This window comes from Bubalus kerabau, chromosome 14 (genome assembly GCF_029407905.1).
Source record: "Bubalus kerabau isolate K-KA32 ecotype Philippines breed swamp buffalo chromosome 14, PCC_UOA_SB_1v2, whole genome shotgun sequence".
Lineage (NCBI taxonomy): Eukaryota > Metazoa > Chordata > Mammalia > Artiodactyla > Bovidae > Bubalus > Bubalus kerabau.
This window is the reverse complement of record NC_073637.1, coordinates 76,155,713-76,181,721: the sequence shown is the minus strand read 5'-3', so window position 1 is coordinate 76,181,721 and position 26,009 is coordinate 76,155,713. Positions and strand designations below refer to the sequence as shown.

The 26,009-nt window shown below is 39.3% G+C and overlaps 1 protein-coding gene across 2 annotated transcripts in view; it reads left to right on the top strand.

The window, feature by feature from the left end:
• The first annotated feature begins 5,118 nt into the window (after positions 1 to 5,118).
• The window catches only part of RIPK2 (receptor interacting serine/threonine kinase 2), a 39,809-nt gene continuing 18,918 nt past the window's right edge, over positions 5,119 to 26,009 (top strand). Inside the window, exons 1-3 of one of the 2 annotated variants that reach the window (XM_055546718.1) lie at positions 5,119 to 5,527; positions 17,512 to 17,665; positions 21,668 to 21,823. In XM_055546718.1, coding sequence (XP_055402693.1) covers positions 5,355 to 5,527; positions 17,512 to 17,665; positions 21,668 to 21,823 — 483 coding nt within the window. In that variant the 5' untranslated portion in view covers positions 5,119 to 5,354. The remainder of the gene's footprint in view (positions 5,528 to 17,511; positions 17,666 to 21,667; positions 21,824 to 26,009) is intronic. The other variant, XM_055546717.1, reaches the window with a different exon arrangement.

Here is a 26,009-nt window from a genome sequence, read left to right as displayed (position 1 = left end):
GGAGCACACACACACACACACACACAAACACACACATACACACAAGAGACATAATATATATATGTATGTCCACATATATTATTTATTTTGTATTTAAATCTATTAACTTTTTATTGAAGTGTAACCATACATATATATATGAAAAGTGCACATTGTATAACCTCAAAGAATTTTCATAACTGAGCATACCCATGTAACTAGCACCAAGAGTCTAGGTCCTAGATCAAGAAATAATATTTCTATCACCCCAAAAGCCTCATCATGTCCCTTCTAGTCACTATGGTCACCCTACAAGAGTAGCTATTATCCTGATTTCTGAAAGCATAGGCTATTTTGTTTATTTTTGTACTTAACAGAAATTGACTCATAAAATGTATACTTTTCTGTGTTTAGCCTTTTTCATCTGATATTATATTTGTGATTCATCAATATTGTAGCCTATTCAATACCATTGCTGCTTCATATTCCATTATGTTAAATGTGCCACAAATCATCTACCCATTCTACTGTTTATGGATATTTGGGTAATTTCCAGTTTGAAGCTATTATAAATAGCATTACTATGAGGATTCTAGTATAAGCTGTGATTAATCACTCAGACGTGTCTGACTCTTTGCGACCCCATGAACTATAGCTCGGCAGGCTCCTCTGTCCTTGTGGGTTTTCCAAGCAAGAGTACTGAAGTGGATTGCCATGCCCTCCTCCAGGAGATCTACCCAACCCAGGGATCAAACGCAAGTCTCCTGCATTACAGGCGCACAGATTCTTTACTGTCTGAGCCACCAGGGAATATCAGTATACCTAGACAATAGAATGGGAAAGAGTAGAGATCTCAAGAAAATTAGAGATAACAAGGGAACATTTCGTGCAAAGATAGGCTCAAAAAAGGACAGAAGTGGTGTGGAATGAACAGAGCAGAATATATTAAGAAGAGGTGGCAAGAATACATAGAAGAACTATACAAAAAAGATTTTAGTGATCTGGATAACTATGATGTTGTGATCACTCACCTGGAGAAGACATCCTGGAGTGAGAAGTCAAGTGGGCCTTAGGAAGCATCATTATGAACAAAGCTAGCGCAGGTGATAGAATTCCAACTGAGCTATTTCAAATCCTGAAAAATGATGTTGTTAAAGTGCTGCACTCAATATGTTAGCAAATATGGAAAACTCAGCAGTGGCCACAGGCCTGGTAAAGATCAGTTTTCATTGAATGCCAAAGAAGGGCAATGCCAAAGAATTTTAAACTACTGCACGTGCACGCGTGCCAAGTCATTTCGGTTGTGTCCGACTCTTTGCCACCCCGTGAACTGTAGCCCACCAGGCTCCTCTGTCCATGGGATTCTCCTGGCAAGGGTTGCCATTTCCTTCTCAAGCTACTGCACAATTGCAGTCATTTTACATGCTAGTAATCAAAATTCTTCAAACTAGGCTTCAACAGTATGCGAACCAAGAACTTCCAAAGTTCCAAGAACTTCCAAGCTGGATTTAGAAAAGGCAGAAAAACTGAGTCAAATTGCCAATATCTGTTGGATCATAGAAAAATCTAGAGAATTCCAGAAAGACATCTATTTCTGCTTCATTGACTGCACTAAAGCTTTTGACCAAGCAGACCAAAGCAAACTGCGGAAAATTCTTAAAGAAGTGGGAATACCAGATGACCAGACCTGCCTCCTGAGAAACTTGTATTCAGGTCAAGAAGAAATAGAACCAGACATGGAACAAAAGACTAGTTCAAAATTGGGAAAGGAGTACATCAAGGTTGTATATTGTCACCATGCTTATTTAACTTACATGGAGAGTACATCATGCGAAATGCAAGGCTGGATGAAGCACAAGCTGGAATCAAGATTGCAGAGAGAAATATCAATAACCTCAGATATGCAGACAACACCACCCTTATGGCAGAAAGCAAAGAAGAATTAAAGAGACTCTTGATGAGATAAAAGAGGAGAGTGAAAAAGTTGGCTCAAAACTCAACATTCAAAAAACGAAGATCATGGCATCCAGTCCCATCACTTCATAGCAAATAGACGGGGGAAAAGTGGAAACAGTGACAGACTATTTTCTTAGGCTCCAAAATCACTACAGATGGTAATTGCAGCCATAAAATTAAAAGACACTTGTTCCTTGGAAGCAAAGCGATGACAAACCTAGACAGCATATTAAAAAACAGACATTACTTTGCCAACAAAGGTCCATATAGTCTATGGTCAAAGCTATGGTTTTTCTAGTAGTCACATATGGCTGTAAGAGTTGGACAATAACAAAGACAGAGAGTCGAAGAATTGATGCCTTCAAACCTGGTGCTAGAGAAGACTCTTGAGAATCCCTTGGACAGCAAGGAGATCAAACAAGTCAATCCTAAAGGAAATCAACCCTGAATATTCAATAGAAGCACTGATGCTGAAGCTGAAACTCCAATACTTTGGCCACCTGATGCGAAGAGCCGACTCATTGGAAGAGTCCCTGATGCTGGGAAAGATTGAAGGCAGGGAAAGAAGCGGATGACAGAGGAAGAGATGGTTGGATGGCATCACTGACTCAACGGACATGAGTTTGAGCAAACTCCAAGGAGATGGTGAAGGACAGGAAGCCTGGCTTGTGGCAGTCCATGGGGTTGCAAAGAGTCGGACACAACTGAGTGACTGAACAACATACCTAGACAAGGAATTACTAAGGATGTGCATATCTGTAATTTTAATAGATTCTGCCACAGGGTTTGAATAGTTGATTATACCAAATGGCACTCCTATCAGCAATGTACAAGAGTTCCAATTGCTACAGAACCTCATCCACACTTGGTATATTCTGTCTTTTTAATTTCAGTTATTCTTGTATTTGTGTAGTGTTATTTCATTGTGGTTTTAACTTGTAGTTCTCTAATAACTAATGATATAGAATACCTTTTCACATTTATTTGCTATTTACTATTTAGATATCTCCTTTTGTGAAGTATCTATGTCTACTCCTTAATTTCCTATTGGATTATTGGACCTTTTAAATTTTAAAATTTTTGAACCATATGACTATAATACTATTTTTTAAAAGAAATGCAATTAAAATATAAATTTTATAGACTTCTATGCTGCATGTTCTCTCCTTCTTAGAGATTTATAATATACTAGTATTTCAGAAGCTCTAAAAAGTCTTAAACTTTTAAACCACAGAACAGTTTGGAGAAATGCTGCTTCCATTCTTATATAATCTTTAGTTTCATGGAATTAATAATTTCTTTTTTTCACTTGCCTATAGTTTTAAATCTCCCGCTCAAATTTTATCACATATTTTTTAGATCTATCAAACATCTAGCAATATAACTACACACAAATATTCAAAATTAATCATCTAAATAAATAACTTTTATCAGTCTTTCTTCTTGGAATCTGCCATCTTCTTGCTTCAGTGAAAGCAATTGCTCTCTGATCCTGCCACACATCTTTCACCTGGCATTTCCCTTCACATCCTTCTGGTCCTGTTTTCTGGGCCCCATGTCTTTCTTGTTTTGCTGTCATGTTCTATTGCAGTACATCCTCTAGTACTTTTCTTTTTTAAAAAAGTAGATAGATGGAAAATAAATGTTTTTGCATCCTTATATATGTGAAATGTTTTTATTCTGCTCTTATACTTTATGAATAGTTTGACTACAGAATTCTAGATTGGAAGCTATTGTAATACAAAATTTGAAATTTCAATGCAGTGTTTTAGCATAAAAGCATTATCACTGAGAAATCAGATGCCATTCTAATACCCACCCGTTTGTTCTTGTTTCTTCCCTCTGAATTCTTAGAATCTTCCATTTGCTCTTAGGGTCTTGATCTTTTTAATGATGTACTTTAATATAGGTCTTTTCTTATTCACTGTGGGTGCTGTGTATGTGTATGTGCGTGCGCACGCGCTCAGCTGTGTTGGACTCTTTGTGACCCCATGGACTGTAGCCTGCCAGGCTCCTCAGTCCATGGGGTTTCCCAGGCAAGAATACTCCAGTGGGCTGCCATTTCCTCCTCCTCGTCCCACCCCAGGCATCAAACCGGCATCTCTCGAGTCTCCTGCATTGGCAGGTGGATTCCTTACCACTGCGGCCACCTTAGCTGGTAGACCCTCTCAATATGAAGACCTTTGACCTTTGATCCTGGCAAAAATTCTTGAGTTATTATTTTGATAATTTCCTCCCTACTTTTTGTTCTCTTTCTCTAGAGCTCTTAGTTTGTAAACTGAATGAATGAATGAATGAATACGAAAAGTTTTCTAAGCACTTTTTGTAGCAAAAAGCTTATTTAGAAATAAACCACAGATTATCAGACCATAGCTTTAAAGCTAAGCAATTTAAGTTACCAGATTTCAAAACAATCTTTATTACAGCTTCCATTAATTGAAAAACGTAGCATTGCTACTCACGTTTCCGGCAATAAAGAAAGAAAGGAAGCGTTGAATTTCCCTAGGCAGAAATCCCTGATTCAACTCAAGCATTTCCTATTAATTACGTTTTAGAACTCATTAAATGCCCAGCACGAACTTGCTATTGTGTACAATATCTGCACCACACGTTGCGAAACAGCCATTTCAGGTGTAGACAGGTGTTTAAGGTAAAAAAAAAGACGAAAAGATGCTTCCATCGTTTTTCAGTTGGCATTAAATACTGCGTTCTTCCCAGATCTATGAGAAAGAAATGTTTGCAGTCTTATCTGAAATCAGAGAGAAGGAATCTCTCAAGGTTATTTTTCAATCTCTGGCTGTAATTATGGGCGTCAGGAGAAAACATGGGTGAGGGGAAGAAAACTACGTTGCTAGTAGACGGGACCAGAGGAGAGTCTTCCAGGCGGGAGGGCCTGAGGACCAAGTGTGAGGCGGCTGAGGGGAAATTTCCTCACAGGAAACCCTTCCAAACCCTGGCTGGTAGAGGCCGCGGTGAGAAGACGCACTGAGAGCCCTGGGCTCCTTTCCCACTCTCAGGCCGTCGCCCGCGCCGCGCCAGCCCGGGACACGCGATCGGAGCTCTCGGCGGCGGCGGCCTCGGGCGGACGCGCGGGAAAGCCCCTGGCTCGGCGTCCGCCCGCTGACGTCGCTGGAGCGTCTGAGGAGGCGGAGCTCCGAGCGGCGGGTTGCCGCGACTGCCACGCCCTGGAGGGCCGGGTCGGTGAGAGGAAGTCCGTCTCCGGAGCGCCTCGTCGCCTTGGCGTTAAACTGTCTCCAGAGAGAGTTCGCCCGGGCCCTGGATAAGGAGCGTGGCGCGGGCCGCCTGAGGGATGAACGGCCTCGCGACCTAGTGTGCGGCCCCGCGCCGGGCGGAGCTGCGGCCGCGGCGGGCACTTCCGGGAGCGGCCGGCGGCCGGAGGGCCGGCGCGGCCCGCCGCCATGAGCGCGGAGCCCGTCTGCAGCGCCTTGCCCGCCATCCCGTACCACAAGCTCGCCGACCTGCGATACCTGAGCCGCGGAGCGTCCGGCACCGTGTCGTCCGCCCGCCACGCCGACTGGCGCGTTCAGGTGGCCGTGAAGCACCTGCACATCCACAGCCCGCTGCTCGACAGGTAGGGCCGCGGTCCTGCCCCTCTCACTGGCTCTCACCCCGGGCACCTGGGCTCCGGAGCCCCGACGACGGTGACCGCTTCCCCTCGAAGCGGCCCTTCAAGGCTTAGGCTCACCTGGGGGAAAGGCCGGCTTCTCTGGAGATGCCACAGTCTCGCTTCTTGGCACTGTTTTGTTATTTTTTTTCGTAGGCTTCCTTTCTCCAGACACCGGAGCCAGCAATCACAGCCCAGCTCTAAACGTCCTCTCTACTGAAATTCAGTTGTGTTGGCTTCGTTTTTTTCTTTTGAAGTCGAACTCTAGGGTCGCATCGCCCAATGGGTAGCGTTTAGCCACACATAGCTGTTGAGCGCTGAAAAGATGGCTGGCTGAACTGAAATGTGTTCTTAGTGGGAAATACACGTTAGATTTCTAGCATCTACTATCAAAACGTAATATCTCATGTATAATTTGATATGATATGCTTAGATGGTATCTTTTGATATGTTGTGATAAATATATTGGTAAAGTTCACTTTGCATATGTCTACCTTTTTTTTTTAAGTGGCTACATGAAAATTTCAAATTGTATGTGTGGGTCACGGCTTTTATTGACCAGCACTGCTGTAGAATCTGGGACGCTTTGCTTTGGGCTTTTTGTTGTGGTTTTTGGTTTACTACATGTAGTCAGAGAAGTTAAGACATCAAACTCAACTCAATTTAGTTTCTCCTCACTCTCACAGGAAAGGAAGTCTGTCTCTGGAGGAAACTTGTGTAATTTTTACTAACAATAAACTGGAATCAGAAGACTGTTAAATGACGAAACTTTTGAATGCCTCTCCCACTGAACAATTTTAGTGCACTATCCAGATTTCATGGGAGGGCTAGCATTAGTTTCTGTTTCCAGAAAAACCTTTCAACTATATGTATTGGTCAATGTGTTTAGTCAGTATGTTTTCCTTCCGGTAGAAATCTAACTAGGCTCTGCATTCAATTCTTAGCAAGTTAACACTCATGATTGCAAACATTCTCCTCTCCCCGCTCCCCCCATGGAAGTGAAAGTTGCTCAGTCCTGTCTGACTCTTTTCGATCCCCATGGGCAGTCCATGGGATTCTCCAGGTTAGAATACTGGAGAGGGTAGCCGTTCCTTTCTCCAGGGGATCTTCCCAACCCAGGAATCGAACTCAGGTCTTCCCCCTATATCATATAAGTGAAAATACATCATGCTGGATGCCTGATTTATGGCAGAAAGTGAAGAGGAACTAAAAAGCCTCTTGATGAAAGTGAAAGTGGAGAGTGAAAAAGTTGGTTTAAAGCTCAACATTCAGAAAACAAAGATCATGGCATCTGGTCCCATCACTTCATGGGAAATAGATGGGGAAACAATGGAAACAGTGTCAGACTTTCTTTTTTTGGGCTCCAAAATCACTGCAGATGGTGACTGCAGCCATGAAATTAAAAGATGCTTACTCCTTGGAAGAAAAGTTATGACCAACCTAGATAGCATATTGAAAAGCAGAGACATTACTTTGCCAACAAAGGTCTGTCTAGTCAAGGCTATAGTTTTTCCTGTGGTCATGTACGGATGTGAGAGTTGGACTGTGAAGAAGGCTGAGTGCCAAAGAATTGATGCTTTTGAACTGTGGTGTTGGAGAAGACTCTTGAGAGACCCTTGGACTGCAAGGAGATCCAACCAGTCCATTGTGAAGGAGATCAGCCCTGGGATTTCTTTGGAAGGAATGATACCAAAGCTGAAACTCCAGTCCTTTGGTTACCTCATGTGAAGAGTTGACTCATTGGAAAAGACTCTGATGCTGGGAGGGATTGGGGGCAGGAGGAGAAGGGGACGACAGAGGATGAGATGGCTGGATGGCATCACTGACTCAATGGACGTGAGTCTGGGTGAACTCTGGGAGTTGGCGATGGACAGGGAGGCCTGGGGTGCTGCGATTCACAGGGTCGCAAAGAGTTGGACACGACTGAGCGACTGAACTGAGATGCCTGATTAGTTGTCAGTATCCAACAGCAGTAAAATTCCTCAGTTTCAGCCCTGCTAATGCTACTGACTTTCATCTGCCTGTGGTTTCTTTCCGTTCTCTTGCTATCAGGCTTGGATGGGCAAGGTCCCACAGTAAGTTTGAGATACCTCTAGGGATTGCTTCCATTTTTTGTGTACCATAATTCAGATTTAGTGATATACAGGGTATGTTTACCCTAGGTTTTGAATTCTGTGTAGCAAGTATGGGGCAATTACATGTATGTGTATGTATATGTAGTCAACCTTGACGGGTGGTAATTGACTAGAGAGGGTGGATGTATTTTAGAATCAACTTAAAATATATGGAAATCGAGCAGTTATGGACTCATTAGGTATTTTAAAGCAGATTGATCCTCCCATTTTGGATGCTGCTTCTCAAGATTTTAATTTATCTAAGTTTTGTGCCATTTGGAGCCAAGAAATGAAGTGGGAGTTCACTTTCCATGTTCATTAACAATTTTCATAATCCAAAATTCCTACCAAATTGGGTAGGAAATGAATTCTGCCTTCAAAGAAGCCTTAAAGACCAACGCAACACTCTGGCATTACTGCATCATGTATTTCCTCCTACTTGTTACCTAGAATGTTAACGTTATCTATGTTTATGACATCTCAGCGTAGGACTGGATATGCAGTTGACTCAAAGGATGTCTGTGTCCTCACTTATGAAGTAGGAATAACAAATACATGTACTTCTTGGGCTCTCGTGTGGATAATGTTTGCATTGTTCTTTGAGAGGAAAGAAAAATAAGTTTATGTGCTATTACATTTTCTTATTTTAGTGATTGATGAGTCATTCTCTATAACCTGACTTCTGCCCAATGAATGGACCTTCCCCAGCAATCTCCCAGCTCCTATGAGTACATGAGTTTGACTGGTTGTTCAAACACCTTGTGTAAACAGTTTAACTGTTTTGTGACTGAAAATTTCTTTTTTGCCAATATGTCTACAGAAGCTGTGTTTTACGTTTCTGGTTTTTGTTTTTTTTTTAATATATTGGGTTGGCCAACAAGTTCATTCATATTTTCTGCAAGATGGCATGGAAAAACCCAAATGAACTTTTTGGCCAACTCAATAAAAACCTATTTTTAAACTGTTGTAGCTTATTCTGTTTTCCCACTCTCTCATTCTTTTCAAAATATAACTTCAGGAATTTTCCTTTTCAGATTAAGCAGTGATAGGAAAAAACAAAGGTGTTAGAACCCACAATTGCAATTCAAATCTGACTCCAAACCTGCCACTCATTATTAACATGACCATTAGAAAATTATTCATTTATCTAAGCCCAGTGTGGCAACCCACTCCAGTACTCTTGTCTGGAGAATCCTAGGGACGGGGGAGCCTGGTGGGGTCGCACAGAGCCGGACACGACTGAAGCGACTTAGCAGCAGCAGCAGTGCTCTCATAGGGATAATAAAACCAACTTTGGTAAAGTGACTGATACATAATAGGATCGCAAGAGAAGGAAGAATGCCTCATACTCCTAATGGGAGGAGGAATTAGTATGTTAAGTATCACCAAGATTTCCCCTAGCATGCCCTCTCTATAATTCTCAGGGTATCTAGGAACCTTCAGGTCAATCCTGTGTTTTCCCTGCAAAGGTGCTACTCTGTAACTGTCTTGTTGATCTACCTTTCTTAAGGCAAATACACACCTGTTTCAATTTAGGGAACAAATTTAATTAAAGCTGGTCTCACATAATTGGTTGCCTCACAGTTGGGGTACTAAGTGTCTGAAGAACAGGAAGGATAGAGGCTCTTGATGTATTTTTGTAGCTCTTGAATTTAGAAACATGTAAATATATTACCTATTCAAAACATGGATGGCTAAGATATTTTTTCTTTATTTTGTTTATTGTTTGTTTTTAAAAGGAAGCCTCATAGTCTGGTCTGGAATGTGTTTTTCAGCAGCCATTCGTCAAGATCTTGGGTGGTTTAAACAAAAGCATCCAGAAAAATTTTACATTATATGCAAGATGACAGTTATATGAATTTCTTTTAAATAAGCTTTTTAATGGAAGCATAACATGTGTATCAGTTCAGTTCAGTCGCTCAGTCGTGTCCGACTCTTTGCATGTGTATAGAAAAACACAAATAAAATTGTTCAGCATGACATCACAAAGTAAAGATAACTACAGTCACCACCCACATAAATAACTATATCACTTCTTAGTCATTACTTGTCATCCTTCCCAAGGGTGAATACCATCCTGAATTCTAAAACCAAAGATTAGGCTTGATAGTGGTTAACCTTTACATAAATTGAATACATAATGTATCTTTACTTTCTGGCTTCTCTTATCTAACATTGTAAGATTTATCCATGTTCTTACCTGGAGCAGGTAACCTTCATTTTCATTGCTATAAAGTATTCAGTATTCTACTTTATAACACATTTATTTATCCATTCTGTTGTTGATAGAGATGTTTCCATTCTTTGGCTATTAGGATGAGAGCTTCTATGAACATTGTTGTGTATGTCTTTTGGTGTACACACGTATGCTTTTGCATTGTATTCTCTTATTATGCCTAGTAAACCACTTGAGGAATTTTTTGGTCCCTGAAGCCTCAGTCTTAGTGGTTTTGGAGGTTTTAGTACTTAAGGGAGGGATGTTTCCTAGGAAACATGGTTTCAGTGAATTAGAAGAGGACATGGCTTGCTAGCAAGATTTTTTCCTGTCATTAACCAATGCGGGCGGGGGGAACATTATTGACAGAGGAGAAAGATTCCTTTTAAGAGGGGGAACTTGGATTGCTGTTGCACAGTGGAGTGAGTCCCTGGAGAAGGAAATGGCAACCCTCTCCAGTATTCTTGCCAAGAAAATCCCATGGATAGAGGAACTGGTTGGATGAGCCACAGTCCATGGGGTCACAAAAGAGTCGGACACAACTGAGTGACTAAATGACAGTCATCAGTTCAGTTCAGTTCAGTTCAGTCGCTCAGTCGTGTCCGACTCTTTGCGATCCCATGAATCGCAGCACCCCAGGCCTCCCTGCCCATCACCAACTCCCGGAGTTCACTCAGACTCACGTCCATCGAGTCAGTGATGCCATCCAGCCATCTCATCCTCTGTCATCCCCTTCTCCTCCTGCCCCCAATCCCTCCCAGCATCAGCATCTTTTCCAATGAGTCAACTCTTCGCATGAGGTGGCCAAAGTACTAGAGTTTCAGCTTTGGCATCATTCCTTCCAAAGAAATCCCAGGGCTGATCTCCTTCACAATGGACTGGTTGGATCTCCTTGCAGTCCAAGGGACTCTCAAGAGTCTTCTCCAACACCACAGTTCAAAAGCATCAATTCTTTGGCGCTCAGCTTTCTTCACAGTCCAACTATCACATCCATACATGACCACTGGAAAAAACCATAGCCTTGACTAGACAGACCTTTGTTTGCAAAGTAATGTCTCTGCTTTTCAATATGCTATCTAGGTTGGTCATAACTTTCCTTTCAAGGAGTAAGCGTCTTTAAATTTCATGGCTGCAGTCACCATCTGCAGTGATTTTGGAGCCCCAAAAAAAGAAAGTCTGACACTGTTTCCACTGTTTGCCCATCTATTTCCCATGAAATGATGGGACCAGATGCCTTGATCTTTGTTTGCTGAATGTTGAGTTTTAAGCCAACTTTTTCACTCTCCTCTTTCACCTTCATCAAGAAGCTTTTTAGTTCCTCACTTTCTGCCATAAGGGTGGTGTCATCTGCATATCTGCGGTGATTGATATTTCTCCCGGCAATCTTGATTCCAGCTTGTGCTTCTTCCAGCCCAGTGTTTCTCATGATGTACTCTGCATAGAAGTTAAATAAGCAGGGTGACAATATACAGCCTTGACGTACTCCTTTTCCTATTTGGAACCAGTCTGTTGTTCCATGTCCAGTTCTAACTGTTGCTTCCTGACCTGCATACTAATTTCTCAAGAGGCAGGTCAGGTGGTCTGGTATTCCCATCTCTCTCAAACTTTTCCACAGTTGATTGTGATCCACACAGTCAAAGGCTTTGGCATAGTCAATAAAGCAGAAATAGATGTTGTTCTGGAACTCTCTTGCTTTTTCCATGATCCAGCACATGTTGGCAATTTGATCTGGTTCCTCTGCCTTTTCTAAAACCAGCTTGAACAACTGGAAGTTCACGGTTCACATATTGCTGAAGCCTGGCTTGGAGAATTTTGAGCATTACTTTACTAGCGTGTGAGATGAGTGCAATTGTGTGGTAGTTTGAGCATTCTTTGGTATTGCCTTTCTTTGGGATTAGAATAAAAACTGATCTTTTCCAGTCCTGTGGCCACTGCTGAGTTTTCCAAATTTGCTGGCATATTGAGTGCAGCACTTTCACAGCATCATCTTTCAGGATTTGAAGTAGCTCAACTGGAATTCCATCACCTCCACCAGCCAAATAGCTTCTACTTGAGAGTGAAAGTGAAAGTCGCTCAGTCGTGTCCGATTCTTTGCAACCCCATGGTCTCTACAGTCCATGGAATTCTCCAGGCCAGAATACTAGAGTGGGTAGCCTTTAGTGCAGTATGTTATACTTCCTTAATAAGGTATATTATACTCCCTTAATCAATAAAGTCAGTCAGCCATCACAGCCTGGGCATTCTATTGAGCTAATGTTTTTCTTCCCATTTCCACTGCAACCTTTATAGCTTCAGACCCTCATTGCTTCACATTTTTTGTTGTTTTGCCTTTTTTTTTTTTTTAATTTTATTTTTAAACTTTACAATATTGTATTGGTTTTGCCAAATATCGAAATGAATCCGCCACAGGTATACATGTGTTCCCCATCCTGAACCCTCCTCCCTCCCCATCCCATCCCTCTGGGTCGTCCCAGTGCACCAGCCCCAAGCATCCAGTATCGTGCATCGAACCTGGACTGGCGACTGATTTCATACATGATAGTATACATGTTTCAATGCCATTCTCCCAAATCTTCCCACCCTCTCCCTCTCCCACAGAGTCCATAAGACTGTTCTATACATCAGTGTCTCTTTTGCTGTCTCGTACACAGGGTTATTGTTACCATCTTTCTAAATTCCATATATATGCGTTAGTATACTGTATTGGTGTTTTTCTTTCTGGCTTACTTCACTCTGTATAATAGGCTCCAGTTTCATCCATCTCATTAGAACTGATTCAAATGAATTCTTTTCAATGGCTGAGTAATACTCCATTGTGTATATGTACCATAGCTTTCTTATCCATTCATCTGCTGATGGACATCTAGGTTGCTTCCATGTCCTGCCTATTATAAACAGTGCTGCGATGAACATTGGGGTACACGTGTCTCTTTCCCTTTTGGTTTCCTTGGTGTGTATGCCCAGCAGTGGGATTGCTGGATCATAAGGCAATTCTATTTCCAGTTTTTTAAGGAATCTCCACACTGTTCTCCATAGTGGCTGTACTAGTTTGCATTCCCACCAACAGTGTAAGAGGGTTCCCTTTTCTCCACACGCTCTCCAGCATTTATTACTTGTAGACTTTTGGATTGCAGCCATTCTGACTGGCGTGAAATGGTACCTCGTAGTGGTTTTGATTTGCATTTCTCTGATAATGAGTGATGTTGAGCATCTTTTCATGTGTTTGTTAGCCATCTGTATGTCTTCTTTGGAGAAATGTCTATTTAGTTCTTTGACCCATTTTTTGATTGGGTCGTTTATTTTTCTGGAATTGAGCTGTAGGAGTTGCTTGTATATTTTTGAGATTAGTTGTTTGTCAGTTGTTTCATTTGCTATTATTTTCTCCCATTCTGAAGACTGCCTTTTCACCTTGCTAATAGTTTCCTTTGTTGTGCAGAATCTTTTCAGTTTAATTAGGTCCCATTTGTTTATTTTTGCTTTTATTTCCAATATTCTGGGAGGTTTTATTGGAGTAATAGTTGCTTTACAATGTTGTATTTCTTCTGTACTACAGACTGAATCATCTATATATGTATATGTGTGTGTGTCTCTATATATATGTATGTCTCCCCTTTTTTTTGGATTTCCTTCCCATTTAGGTTACCACAGAACACTGAGTATAGTTCCCTAAAGTATACAGTAGGTTCTCGTTAGTTATCTACTTTACCCATAGTATCAATAGTGTATATATGTCAGTCCTTATCTTCCAGTTCATTCCACCACCCCCTTTCCCACCTTGGTGTCCAATGTTTGTTGTCTGTGTCTCAATTTCTGTTTTACAAATAAAATCATCTATACTATTATTCTAGAATCCACATATATGCGTTAAAATATGCTATTTGTTTTTTTCTTTCTGACTTAACTTCACTCTGTATGACAGTCTCTAGGTCCATCCACGTCTCTGCAAATGATCCAATTTAGTTCTTTTTTATGGCTGAGTAACAATGTTCCATTGTACGTATGTACCACATCCTCCTTATCCATTCATCTGTAGATGGATATCTGGGTTGCTTCCATGTTCTGGCTCTTGTAAATAGTGCTGCTATGAACATTGGGGTGCATTTATCTTTTGGAATTATAGCCTTTCTCTGGGTATATGCCCAGTAGTGGGATTCCTGGGTCATACAGTAGTTCTATTTTTAATTTTTGAAGGACTCGCCATACTGTTCTTCATAGGGCTTTATCAATTTACATTCCCATCAACAGTTCAAGAGAGTTCCCTTTCTCCACACCCTCTCCAGCATTTATTGTTCATAGATTTTTTTTTTTTAATGATGGTCATTCTGATGGGTGTGAATGATATCTCATTATAGTTTTGATTTTCACATCTCTAATAATTAATGATGCTGAGCAGCTTTTCAGGTGTTTGTTGGCCCTATGTATGCCTTCTTTGGAGAAGTGTCTATTTAGGTCTTCCACCCATTTTTTGATTGGGTTGTTTGTGTTTTTTTTTTTTTTTTTTTTACTTGAACTGTTTGTATGTTTTGGAGGTTAATTCCTTAACAGTTACTTCATTTGCCAGTATTTTTTCCCATTCTGAGGGAGAAAATATTGGCAGATATTTCCTTGTTTGTCTTGTTTATGGTGTCCTTTGCTGTGCAAAATCTTTTAAGTTCAATTGTGGCTCAGCAGTAAAGAATTCACCTCCAATACAGGAGATGTGGGTTTGATCCCTGGGTTGAGAAGATCCCCTGGAGGAGAAAATGGCAACCCACTCCATTATTCTAGCCAGGAAAATCCCATGGACAGAGGAGCCTGGCGGGCTGCAGTCCATAGGGTGGCAAAGAAACAGACACGACTGAGCGAATGAGCTCATGTGCACATAATAAGCACAGATCCCATTTGTTAATTTTGATTTTTATTGACATTACTCTAGGAGGTGGGTCAGCAAAGATCCTACTATGATTTATGTCAAAGAATGTTCTGCCTATATTTTCCTCCAAGAATTTTTCAGTGTCTGGCCTTCATTCAGGTCTTTAATTCATTTTGAGTTTATTTTTGTGTATGGCATTAGAGTTCTAATTTCATTCTTTCACAAGTAGCCGTCCAGTTTTCCCAGCACTACGTATTGAAGAGGATGTCTTCATTGTATATTCTTGCCTCTTTAGTCATAAATTAGTTGACTGTATATGCACTGATTTGTTTTGGGGCTTTCTATCCTATTCCATTGGTCTGTATTTCCATTTTTGTACCAGTACCATACTGTCTCGATGACAGTAGCTTTGTAGTATAATCTGAGGTCAGAGAGCCTGATTTCTCCAGCTCCCATTTTTCTTTCTCAAGGTTGTTTTGGGATATTTGGGATCTTTTGTATTTTCTACGAATTGTAAAATTTTCTGTTCTAGTTCAATGAAAAATGCCATTGATAATTTGATAAGGATTACATTGAATCTGTAGATTGCTCTGGGTAATATAGTCATTTTTACAATATTGATGCTTCCAATCTAAGAATCTCTCCATATGTTTGTATCTTTGATGTCTTTCCTGAATGTCGTTCAGTTTTCTGTGTACAGATCTTTTGCTTCCTTAGGTAGGTTTATACCTAGGTATTTTATACTTTGTGTTGCAATAGTAAATGAGATTGTTTCCTTAATTTCTTTTTCTGATCTTTCTTTGTTAGAGTATCAGAAAGCAAGAAATTTCTGTGTTTTAATTTTGTATCCTGCAACTTTAATAAATTCACTGATGAGCTCTAGTAGTTTTCTGGTGGCATCTTTAGGATTTTCTATGTAAAGTATCATTGTCATCTGCAAACAGTGACAGTTTTACATCTTCTTTTCCAATTTGGATTCCTTTTATTTCTTTTCCTTTTCTGATCACTGTGTCTAGGACTTCTGAAACTATGCTGAATAATAATGTTGAGAGTGGACACCCTTGTCTTGTTCCTGATCTGAGAGGCAATTCTTTCAGGTTTTTCACCGTTGAGAATATTTGCTGTAGGTTGTCATATATGGCCTTTATAATGTTGAGATAGGTTCCCTCTATGCTCACTTTCTGGAGAGTTTATATCGTAAATGGGTGTTGAATTTTGTCAAAAGTTTTTTCTGCATCTATTGAGATGATCATGTGATTTTTATTCAGTTTGTTAATATGGTTTGTCATATTCACTGATTTGCATATATTGAAGAATCCTCGCATCCCAGGGATAGATCCCACTTGATCATGGTGTATGAAGCTTTCAGTGTGTTGTTGTATTTGATTTGCTAATATTTGGTTGAGGATTTTTGCGTCTGTGTTCATCAGTAATATGCGCAAGAATACTGGAGTGTGTTGCCATTTCTTCCTCCAGGGGATCTTCCTGACCCAGGGTTTGAACTGAGTCTCTTATGTCTCCTGCATTGGCAGGCAGGTTGTTTACCACTAGCGCCACCTGGGAAGCCCACTAGTCATTGGAAATGTACAAGTCAAGATCACGATGAGTATGTATGTTTCTTAAAAAGGTTTCTGGACAGCTTGAGATCACAGACTGTATTTTTTTAATCTAATTTTTTATTTACTTGACATGTACACACTGCTTGATTTATCTTTGGGTGGGCTAGGTCTTTGTTGCTGCACATCGACTTTCTCTATTTGCAGAGAGTGGGGGCTACTCTCGTTGTGGCACATGGGCTTCTCATTGTGGTGGCCTCTCGTGGAGCACAGGCTCTAGGTGCCCTGGCGTAAGAAGTTGTGGCCCAGGGGCTTGTTAGTTGTGTCTGCAGGGCCCTGGAGCATGCAGGCTTCAGTAGTTGGGGTGAGTGGACTCAGTCATTGTGGCCCATGGGCTTAGTTGCTCCATGGCATGTGAAATAGTCCCAGACCAGGGACTGAACGCATGTCCCTGGCCTTGGCAGGCAGATTCTTATCCACTGCACCACCAGGGAACTCACCAAACTATGTTTTGGGGGTTTTTTTTTAACTTAATTGTCTCCATAAGGCTGAGCACTGTGGTTTATTCATAATGAAAGTTCAACACTTATTTCTTTTATGAATGAATAAGGAAATAAATCTGGAATCCAGAGTTAGCCCAGGAATGTTATAAGCATTTATCTCTTCTCAGTGTTCTTTTCCTGAGTTCCAGCCTATAATTTCTGAGTATTATTGACCCTTATGCGACTATTATCATCTAGTCATTAAAACCTACAACATTTAAGTGTTTTAATATTCAGGATATTTAGAAAATTTTTACATGGTATGCAACCGTAAAATTTAATGTAACAGTCTAATAAAATTTTATCATTTTAATACAACAGAAACTTATGTAATTGGTTCAAGCACCTATCGTTTTAATACAAATAGACTTTATAAACAAACATTGTGTTCTTTGCCTTTCCTAGGAAAAGTACAGTTTTGATCTATGTGTAGCACTTCTTTCTGTCAGTGGTTTATCTATGTTATTTTGGTCTCTAAACAGACCTATGGAATATGTAAGGTAGAGATTATCCCTCCTTTAAATATGAAGAAACTAAGAAAAGTTGCCTAATTTACATGAGATCAAAAGCTAATGAATGAATGGAAAAATCCAGAATTAATTAATATTATGGGCATGATAATTGTTTATTTTTCATTATTTTGAAATAATTATGCTTTTTTTTTTTCTTTAGTGAAAGAAATGGTGTCTTAAGAGAAGCTGAAATTTTACACAAAGCTCGGTTTAGTTACATTCTTCCAATTTTGGGAATTTGCAATGAGCCTGAATTTTTAGGAATAGTTACTGAATACATGCCAAATGGATCATTAAATGAGCTCCTACATAGGGTAAGTACTATACATTTTCAGTGGCTAGAATTCTGTTAGTTAACATAGTATACAGTTAGTTAACATAGTGTAACAGTTAGTATACAGTGCTTTGGTTTTACATGTGAGCCAAAATAAGAATAATGACAAACAGTTGCAGTGGTAAAATTTCACCATTTCTGGCTTCTTTTGTGTTGTTAAAAATACTGTGCAGCCAGACCCTGCATTCTAGTCACCTCGATTATGCTGCTTAGGTTCCTGAGGCTTACACTGAATTCCAGTATCCACAGGTATATATGTGTGGGAGAGGAGCAGGAGAGAAAAAAAGACAGACTCTGTACACTGTACAGTTTATTGTTGGCTTAAGCCAGCTTTTATTTTATGTTAAAGACAATTTAGTATTCTAATTAAATGTTAGTAGTATCAGTTCACAAAGTTCTGAATTAACAGGCCAAATTATCTATCTCTGAGTATCAAATACCTGAGTTTTTCCAATAATAGGCAATGGCATGAGCCGTATTACCTTTTTCTCAAGGTACCAATTACTCTGTCTTTAACTATGAAAGCCATTAGTAAACAACTTTGAGGGGGCGAGGTCCTCATTCTCAAAATGTGTGTATTCATCTACTGTTGTTTGCTTGACCTTATTAAGATTATCTCTGGCCCACAGTTTCCCTCAAGAGATATTTTTAAATACCTGGGTCTGTTTTGTTCAGGTTGCTTTAGTTAAAACTGAGTAGTAACATAATCTGTAAAATCCAATCACTGAACACTCCTAAATTCTGGTGCATCACAGTGTTCTATAAGCAAATGAGGGAGCATGGGTGCCCCTATCACCACTCATGGAGTGACTTCCTCTTTATTTTAGGATGCAACACATTCTGTTTGTGACAGCACAATCGAAAACAAGGGCATAGTAAAGTGACTAGTGTCAGTAAGATTTGTGTAACCAACATAGCAATTAAGATACAAAACACAATTTCCTTTTTTTGAATGAATGTAAGCATAGATTCTAATGTTTTCCTCCCATACCCCAGCACCCCAGTAGATACTGTGGTACCCAAATTTGGAGCCCATTAGAAATTCTAGAGCCTCCTAAGGGGCATTGCTAATTTCTGGAAGGAATCATAAAATACAGGTTGAGCACGCATCTACCTTCTTCCCCAATGATTATCTACTTCTTCTGAGTATGTTCCTCTTCCTGGGAAGCTGTATTAATGTTTAAGTTAGGAACACATTTAAGAAAATTCAGATGACTATTACTTGTAAGTACCAGGAAATAAAGGCATTACATTTGTAATGTTTCTATATTATACATGGAATGCAAGAGTAGGAAGTCAAGAGATACCCAGAATAACAGGCAAGGTTGGACTTGGAATACAAAATGAAGCAAGGCAAAGGCTAAGAGAGTTTTGTCAAAAGAACATGCTGGTCATAGCAGACAGCCTTTTCCAACAACCCAAGAGACGACTCTATACATGGACATTACCAGATGGTCGATATCAAAAAAAGATTATGTTCTTTGCAGCCAACGATGGAGAAGCTCTATACAGTTAGCCAAACAAGACCTGGAACTGACTGTGGCACAGATCACAAGCTCCTTATTGCAAGATTCAGACTTAAATTGAAGCAAGTAGGGAAAACCACTAGGCTATTCAGATATAACCTAAATCAAATCCCTTATGTTTATGCAGTGGAGGTGATGAACAGATTCAAGGGATTAGGTCTGGTAGACAGAGTGCCTAAAGAACTATAAATAGAGGTTCATTACGTTGTACAGGAGGCAATAACAAAACCATCTCAAAAAGGATGCAGGAAGGCAAAGTGGTTGTCCAAGGAGGCTTTACAAAAAGCTGAGCAAAGAAGAGAAATGAAAGGCAAGGAAGAAAGAGAAAGATACCCAACTGAATGTAGAGTTCCAGAGAATAGCAAGGAAAGATAAGAAGGCCTTCTTAAATGAACAATAGAATGGGAAAGACTAGAAATCTCTTCAAGAAAATTGGAAATGTCAAGGGAAACATTTCATGCAAGGATGGGCACAATAAAGGACAGAAATGGCAAGGAGCTAACAGAAGCAGAAGAGATTAAGAAGAGGTGGCCAGAGTATACAGAAGAACTACACAAAAAAGGTCTTAATGACCTGGATAACCATGGTCACTCACCTAGAGCCAGACATCTTGGAGTGTGAAGTCAAGTGGGCCTTAAGAAGCATTACTGTGAACAAACCTAGTGGAGGTGATGGAATACCAGCTGAGCTATTTAGAATCCTAAAAGATGATGCTGTTAAAGTGCTGCACTCAATATGTCAGCAAATTTGGAAAATGCATAGTGTCCACAAGACTGGAAAACATCAGTTTTCATTCCATTGTCAAAGACAGGCAATGCCAAAGAATGTTCAGACTACCATACAGTTGTGCTCATTTCACATGCTAGCAAGGATATGCTAAAAATCCTTCAAGCTAGGTTTTAGCAGTACATGAACCAAGAGCTTATAAATGCACAAGCTGTATTTAGTAAAGAAAGAAGAACCAGAGATCAAATTACCAACATTCATTGGATCATGCAGAAAGCAAGGGAATTCCAGAAAAACATCTTCTGTTTCATTGACTATGCTAAAGCCTTTCAGTGTGTGGATCACAACAAACTGGAAAATTCATAAAGAGATGGGAGTCATCAGACCACCTTACCTGTTTCCTGAGAAACCCGCATGTGGGTCAAGAGGCAACATTTGGAACCAATCATGGGATAACTTACTGGTTCCAAATTGGGAAAGGAGTACAACAAAGCTGTATATTGTCACCCTGCTTATTTAACTTCTATGCAAAGTACATCATGTGAAGTGCTAAGCTGGATAAATCACAAGCTGGAATCAAGATTGCTGGGAGAAAAATCAACAACTTCAGACGTGCAGATGATATCACCCTAATGGCAGAAAGTGAAGAGGAACTAAAGAGCCTCTTGGTGAGGGTTGAAAAGGTGAGTGAAAAAGCTGGCTTGGAACTCACTATTGTAAAAACTAAGATCATGACATCCAGTCCAATCACTTCATAGCAAATACAAGGGGAAAAAGTAGAAGCAGTGATGAATTTTATTTTCTTGGATTCCAAAACTCACTGTGGACTGTAACTGCAACCATGAAATTGAAAGACACTTACTCCTTGGAAGGAAGGCTATGACAAACTTAGCGTATTAAAAAGCAGAGACATCACTTTGCTACAAAGGTCCATGTAATCAAAGCTATAGTTTTTCCAGTAGTCACATAGGGATGTGAGAGTTGAACTATAAGAAGGGTGGGTGCCAAAGAATTGATGCTTTTGAACTGTGGTGCTGGAGAAGACTCTTGAGAGCCCCTTGGACAGCAAGAAGATCAATTCAGTAAATCCTAAAAAGAAATCAACCCTGAATACTCATTGCAAGAACCAATGCTGAAGCTGAAGCTCAAATACTTTGACCATCTTATGGGAAGAGCCGACTCATAGGCAAAGACCCTGATACCGGGAAAGATTGAAGGCAAAAAAAGGGGGTGGCAGAAAATGAGATGATTAGATAGTAGCAACAACTCAATGGCCATGAATTTGAGCACAAACTCCAGTAGACAGTAGAAAACAGAGGCACCTGGCATGCTGCAGTCCATGGGATCACAAGTAGTGGGACATGACTTAGCAACTGAACAACCTAGAATGAAAAGATATGTCAAGTACAAATGTATGTGTCTGGGTATTATACAGATAAAAATAAACTATCTCAACTGAAGAGAGACCCCATACCATGTAGTGCATTGCCAGTAAATACTAAAAGGAAATATTAGTACTGTAAAGTCATTATTTTCTCTATAAGGAAAATAAGATCCAAGGATGTTAAAGAATGTCAGATAGATACTATGTAATAAAATAAGTATATTTTGCCCTATACTTAGTTATACTAGATATTTAGTTTATACTATTCTCATGGAATATTTCATTTTCAAAGTGGAAATAAATTTGGCCACTAATTTTGGTTTTATTTATTTTCATATATATGAAGAAAATCGAATATCCTGATGTTCCTTGGCCATTGAGATTTCGTATTCTGCATGAAATTGCTCTAGGTGTAAATTACCTGCACAATATGAATCCTCCTCTACTTCATCATGACCTGAAGACTCAAAACATCTTATTGGATAATGAATTTCATGTTAAGGTAATTACTGTTTTTCAAAAAAGCTTATCTGCATCCTTGTGTTTAATAGTTTTAAAGACTTTTTAGTTAATTTTTCTACCTTGCCAATTTAATATCTCTGCCTTTTCCATGGCCCCTAATTCAGTGCCACTTCTTCCTGCTGCACTGGGTTAGTTATTCCTAGACTACAGATATTCATAAAAGTACGGTTCAGATACAAAGTCATTATATTCTTAATTTAAATTGTTAAGTATACCTTTATTTACTTTTTATTTTGAAATTATTAGAGATTCTTAGGTGGTTGCAGAGTAAAGAAGTCTCATGTACCCTTCACCCAGTTTCTACCAGTGGTTACATCACATATAATTATAGTACCATTTCAAGGCCAGGAATTTGACATTGGTACAGTACACATATGTAGTTTGTAGTTCTGTTTCACTTTATCTTGTGTAAATTTCTGTGGCTATTATAGCAGTCAAGATATAGCACTATTCTATCACAACAAAGATACCACTTATACTATCCCTTTATAGTCATGTTCACCTTCCTTCCATCGTCCCTAACCGCTGTCAACCAGTAATCTGTTTTTGTTTTCTATAATTTTGTTGTTTTGACAATGGAATCATACAATGTATGATATTTTGAGATTGGCTTTGTTCATTTAGCATAAGGCCTTTGAGATCCATTTGAGTCTTTGTTTGTGTCAAGAATTGTTTTTTTCGTTGGTGAATAATATTCCATGGTGTGGGTGTACTAGAGTTGTTTAACCATGGTTACTTTTAGCCTTTGGCAGTTAAAATAAAACTCCATTGAATAGTCCTGTACAACTTTTTGAACAAACGTAAGTTTTTATTCCTCTGAGATAAATGCCCAGGAGTTTAACTGTGTGGTCATATGGTAAAGTATGTTTAGGTCTTTAAGAAGCTGCCTGTTTTCTACAGTGGCTGCATCATCGTACATTTCACCAGCAGCGTATGAAAGACCCAGCTTTTCTGCACCTTCACCAGCATTTGGTTTTATCACCGTTTTTTATTCTGGTATTCTAATGGATGTATAGTGATATATACCATGATCTTAATTTTCACTTTCCAATGATGTTGAATAGTGTTATTTATTTATTTGCCATCTCTATATCCTTTTCAGTGATGTGTGTCTTCAGATCTTAAGACCATTTTCTACTTGGACTCTTTGCTTTTTTACTATTGAGTTTTAAAAGTTCTGTGTATTTTTAGATATAAGTCCTTCATCAGATACATACTGATAGTTGGGAGACCTTTTCTGCCAGTCCAAGGTTTTTCTTTTCATCCTTTTCAGCAAGGTCTTGCACAGAGCAAAAGTTTTAATTTTTTTCTTTTATGATCATGCTTTTACTGTCATGACCTTTTTCTTCTGTAGTCCAAGGATTTTTAACTTTGTCTTCTAGCTTTGTGTCATCCTTAAATTTAATTAGCTACTTTTTGTGTCTTCAAGTCATGATTACCTATTAACCATTACAGTGCTCAAATCAGAGCTACACAACATGGTGCTAAAAACCTCCCTTCAGGTCAAGTTCAGGCCTTTTATTAATTAGGACTTTTGGAGAATAAGCATTCATTTTGTTTGGCATACTCCTAAAAGAACTGTTAGCCCATTTTTCTCCGTTTTTTCATACAAGTGTTACAAAAGTCCTTCTTTGACTGCTTTCCCAAGTGTCCTTGTTACCATGTCCAACTTTATACTGCTTACCACGCAACAGAGCCAATAAATCAACAAATGAGGTGTTGGGGCAAGGAACAGCAACCTTATTTGGAAAGCCAGTAGACCAAGAAGATGGTGGATTAGTGTCCCAAAGAACCAGCACACCCAAGCTAGAATTCAGGCTTTTGCTTTTATACTAAAAGGCGAGAGGGTGTGGATGGTGGTGGCAAGTTTCTTGGACCTTTTGTGTTTGCAGCTCTCCTTATGGGTCAGGTCATGATGTTCGTACAGACCTTCAACAAAACAAATACTATTTATTCTCTGTTCTGCACTGTGGAGGTATTTGCTAGTATTCTAACTAAACCTGAAGTATATGTAAAATGAACTGAGACTTGTACTATATAAATTTTTCAACCTCCTTGGACCTTATTTCCTTCCTCTCAGTCCAGAAACCATTCTTGATAGAGAAGACCCAAGCAAAGTAATAGGTGATGACAATCCCTACTTTCTCTTTTTCATTGATGAGTAGGGTATTTATTTGACATGAATAGAATTTAAAATAGTTTGGCTTTGTGTTTTTTTTTTTAATTTTTGTTACTTTTAGAACATACAAAACTGTGACCTTTCTAATACAGTTCTTATAAATTAGTGACACTCTTTTATATGTGTCCTGTGTGTCTCTACTTTTTATTTCGTAAATGTCCCTTAAAAATAAGAGTTTCAGTGACTCATAAATAATTAAGTTAACCTATCTACCTGTCTTCTTGAAAGGGCCATTTAAATGAAATACAAAAAAAAATCTCTTGAAGTACTTAATGAGATTAAATGGAACCTCACACCTTGTTAGTTTGTTTTTTTTTTAAGTAAATTTTCTCACTGTAATGTTAATCAGAAACATATTAATAGTATCTAAAATAAAAATCTTGACCACTAGTTAAGATCAGTCAACTCTTCTACTTTAAAAAGAATACGTCCAACTTGATGGTCTGCTGGTCAGCATCTATTAGTGCACCTTAAATACACACGAGCCTGTGACAGGCTTGTCTGAAGTAAACATTTATATGCACCGTGTCTGGTTTCTCTCCTGTTGTCAGTCCTGTGTGGAAACCAGAATGCTTGGAAGTTCTTCCTCATTGCTTCTTACTGATGATAACTTCATAGTTTTAGAGAGACAGACATTATTATGTAAATAAAAATAGCTATTCTGGTAGGGTGGTAGGATTAGGGATGATTTTTATGAGCAAAGTGTTTTAATCTCCTCTGATTTTAAAATTTTTCTTCATTGAAGTATAGTTGATTTACAGTATTATGTTAGTTTTAGTTATACAGCAAAGTGATTCAATTTTATGTTTTTCAGATTATTTTCCTTTATAGGTTATTATAAGATACTGAATATAGTTTTCTGTGCTATACAATAAATTCTTGGTGCGTTATCATCTGTTTTTAACTAAACAGATCCTTTACCTTTAAAATGTGTGTTAAGATCTTGCGTAGAAATAAAAAGTTCCTATTCTCTGTCTTCATTGTTGAATGACAAATATTTCCGGGTCCTCAAGAAACCATAGAACTTGCATCCCTCTCATATTCTTCACTTTTTTCTCTTCTCTGGAAGATCCAGATTTAATGAATCATGTCTTTTGTATATGGTGTTTGTGATAGAGAAGGGGAAGAAATGTAGTTCCATGTGAACACCAAACTAAACTGACTGATAAAGGGAATTCTAATTAATTTTTCTAGATAAGGTTTCAAAACACAAATGTGAAGTAAATGGAGCACATAAGCAAACTAAGAATACATTTTCTGCAGCACTGTACTCACACCAGTGCTTAGCCCAGTAGCTTGCAGTTTATGGTTTAGGTATAAGAACCTGTTGCTGTTCAGTCACTAAGTTGTGTTGGACTCTCTGCAACCCCATGGACTGCAGCACGCCAGGCCTCTCTGTCCTCCACTAACTGCCCGAGTTCGCTCAAATTCATGGCCATTGAGTAGGCCATGCTATCTGTTTCCTTCTCCTTTGGCCTTCAGTCTTTCCCAACATCAAAGTCTTTTCCAGTGAGTCAGCTCTTCGCATCTTCAGCTTCAGCATCAGTCCTTCCAGTGAATATTGAGGGTTGAGTTCTTTTAGGATTGATTGATTTGACTTCCTTGCATTCCAAGGGACTCTCAAGTGTCTTCTCCAGCACCACAATTCGAAAACATCAATTCTTTGGCACTCAGCCTTCTTTGCCTTCTCATAGTAATGCTTATTATCCTAGCCAATGTGTAACTGGAGCACTGTTTTTGCTTTTAGAGGATGAGTGAGAGGAATAAGAGTTTGTAGTGGCAAGTAAGAGTAACTGGGATACAGTTGCCCAGAGTCTTAATACCACCTAAAAGTTTAGACTAAAGACCCTCAAACTGCATTCTGTGTTGTTGGTATTGTATGAATAAGAGCAAGCTTTAGAGGTTTATTCTTGTGTAGAAAACATTAATAATACTAACACACATGGTTCACCCATTATGTGTCAAATACGGTTCTGAGTGGGGCTTC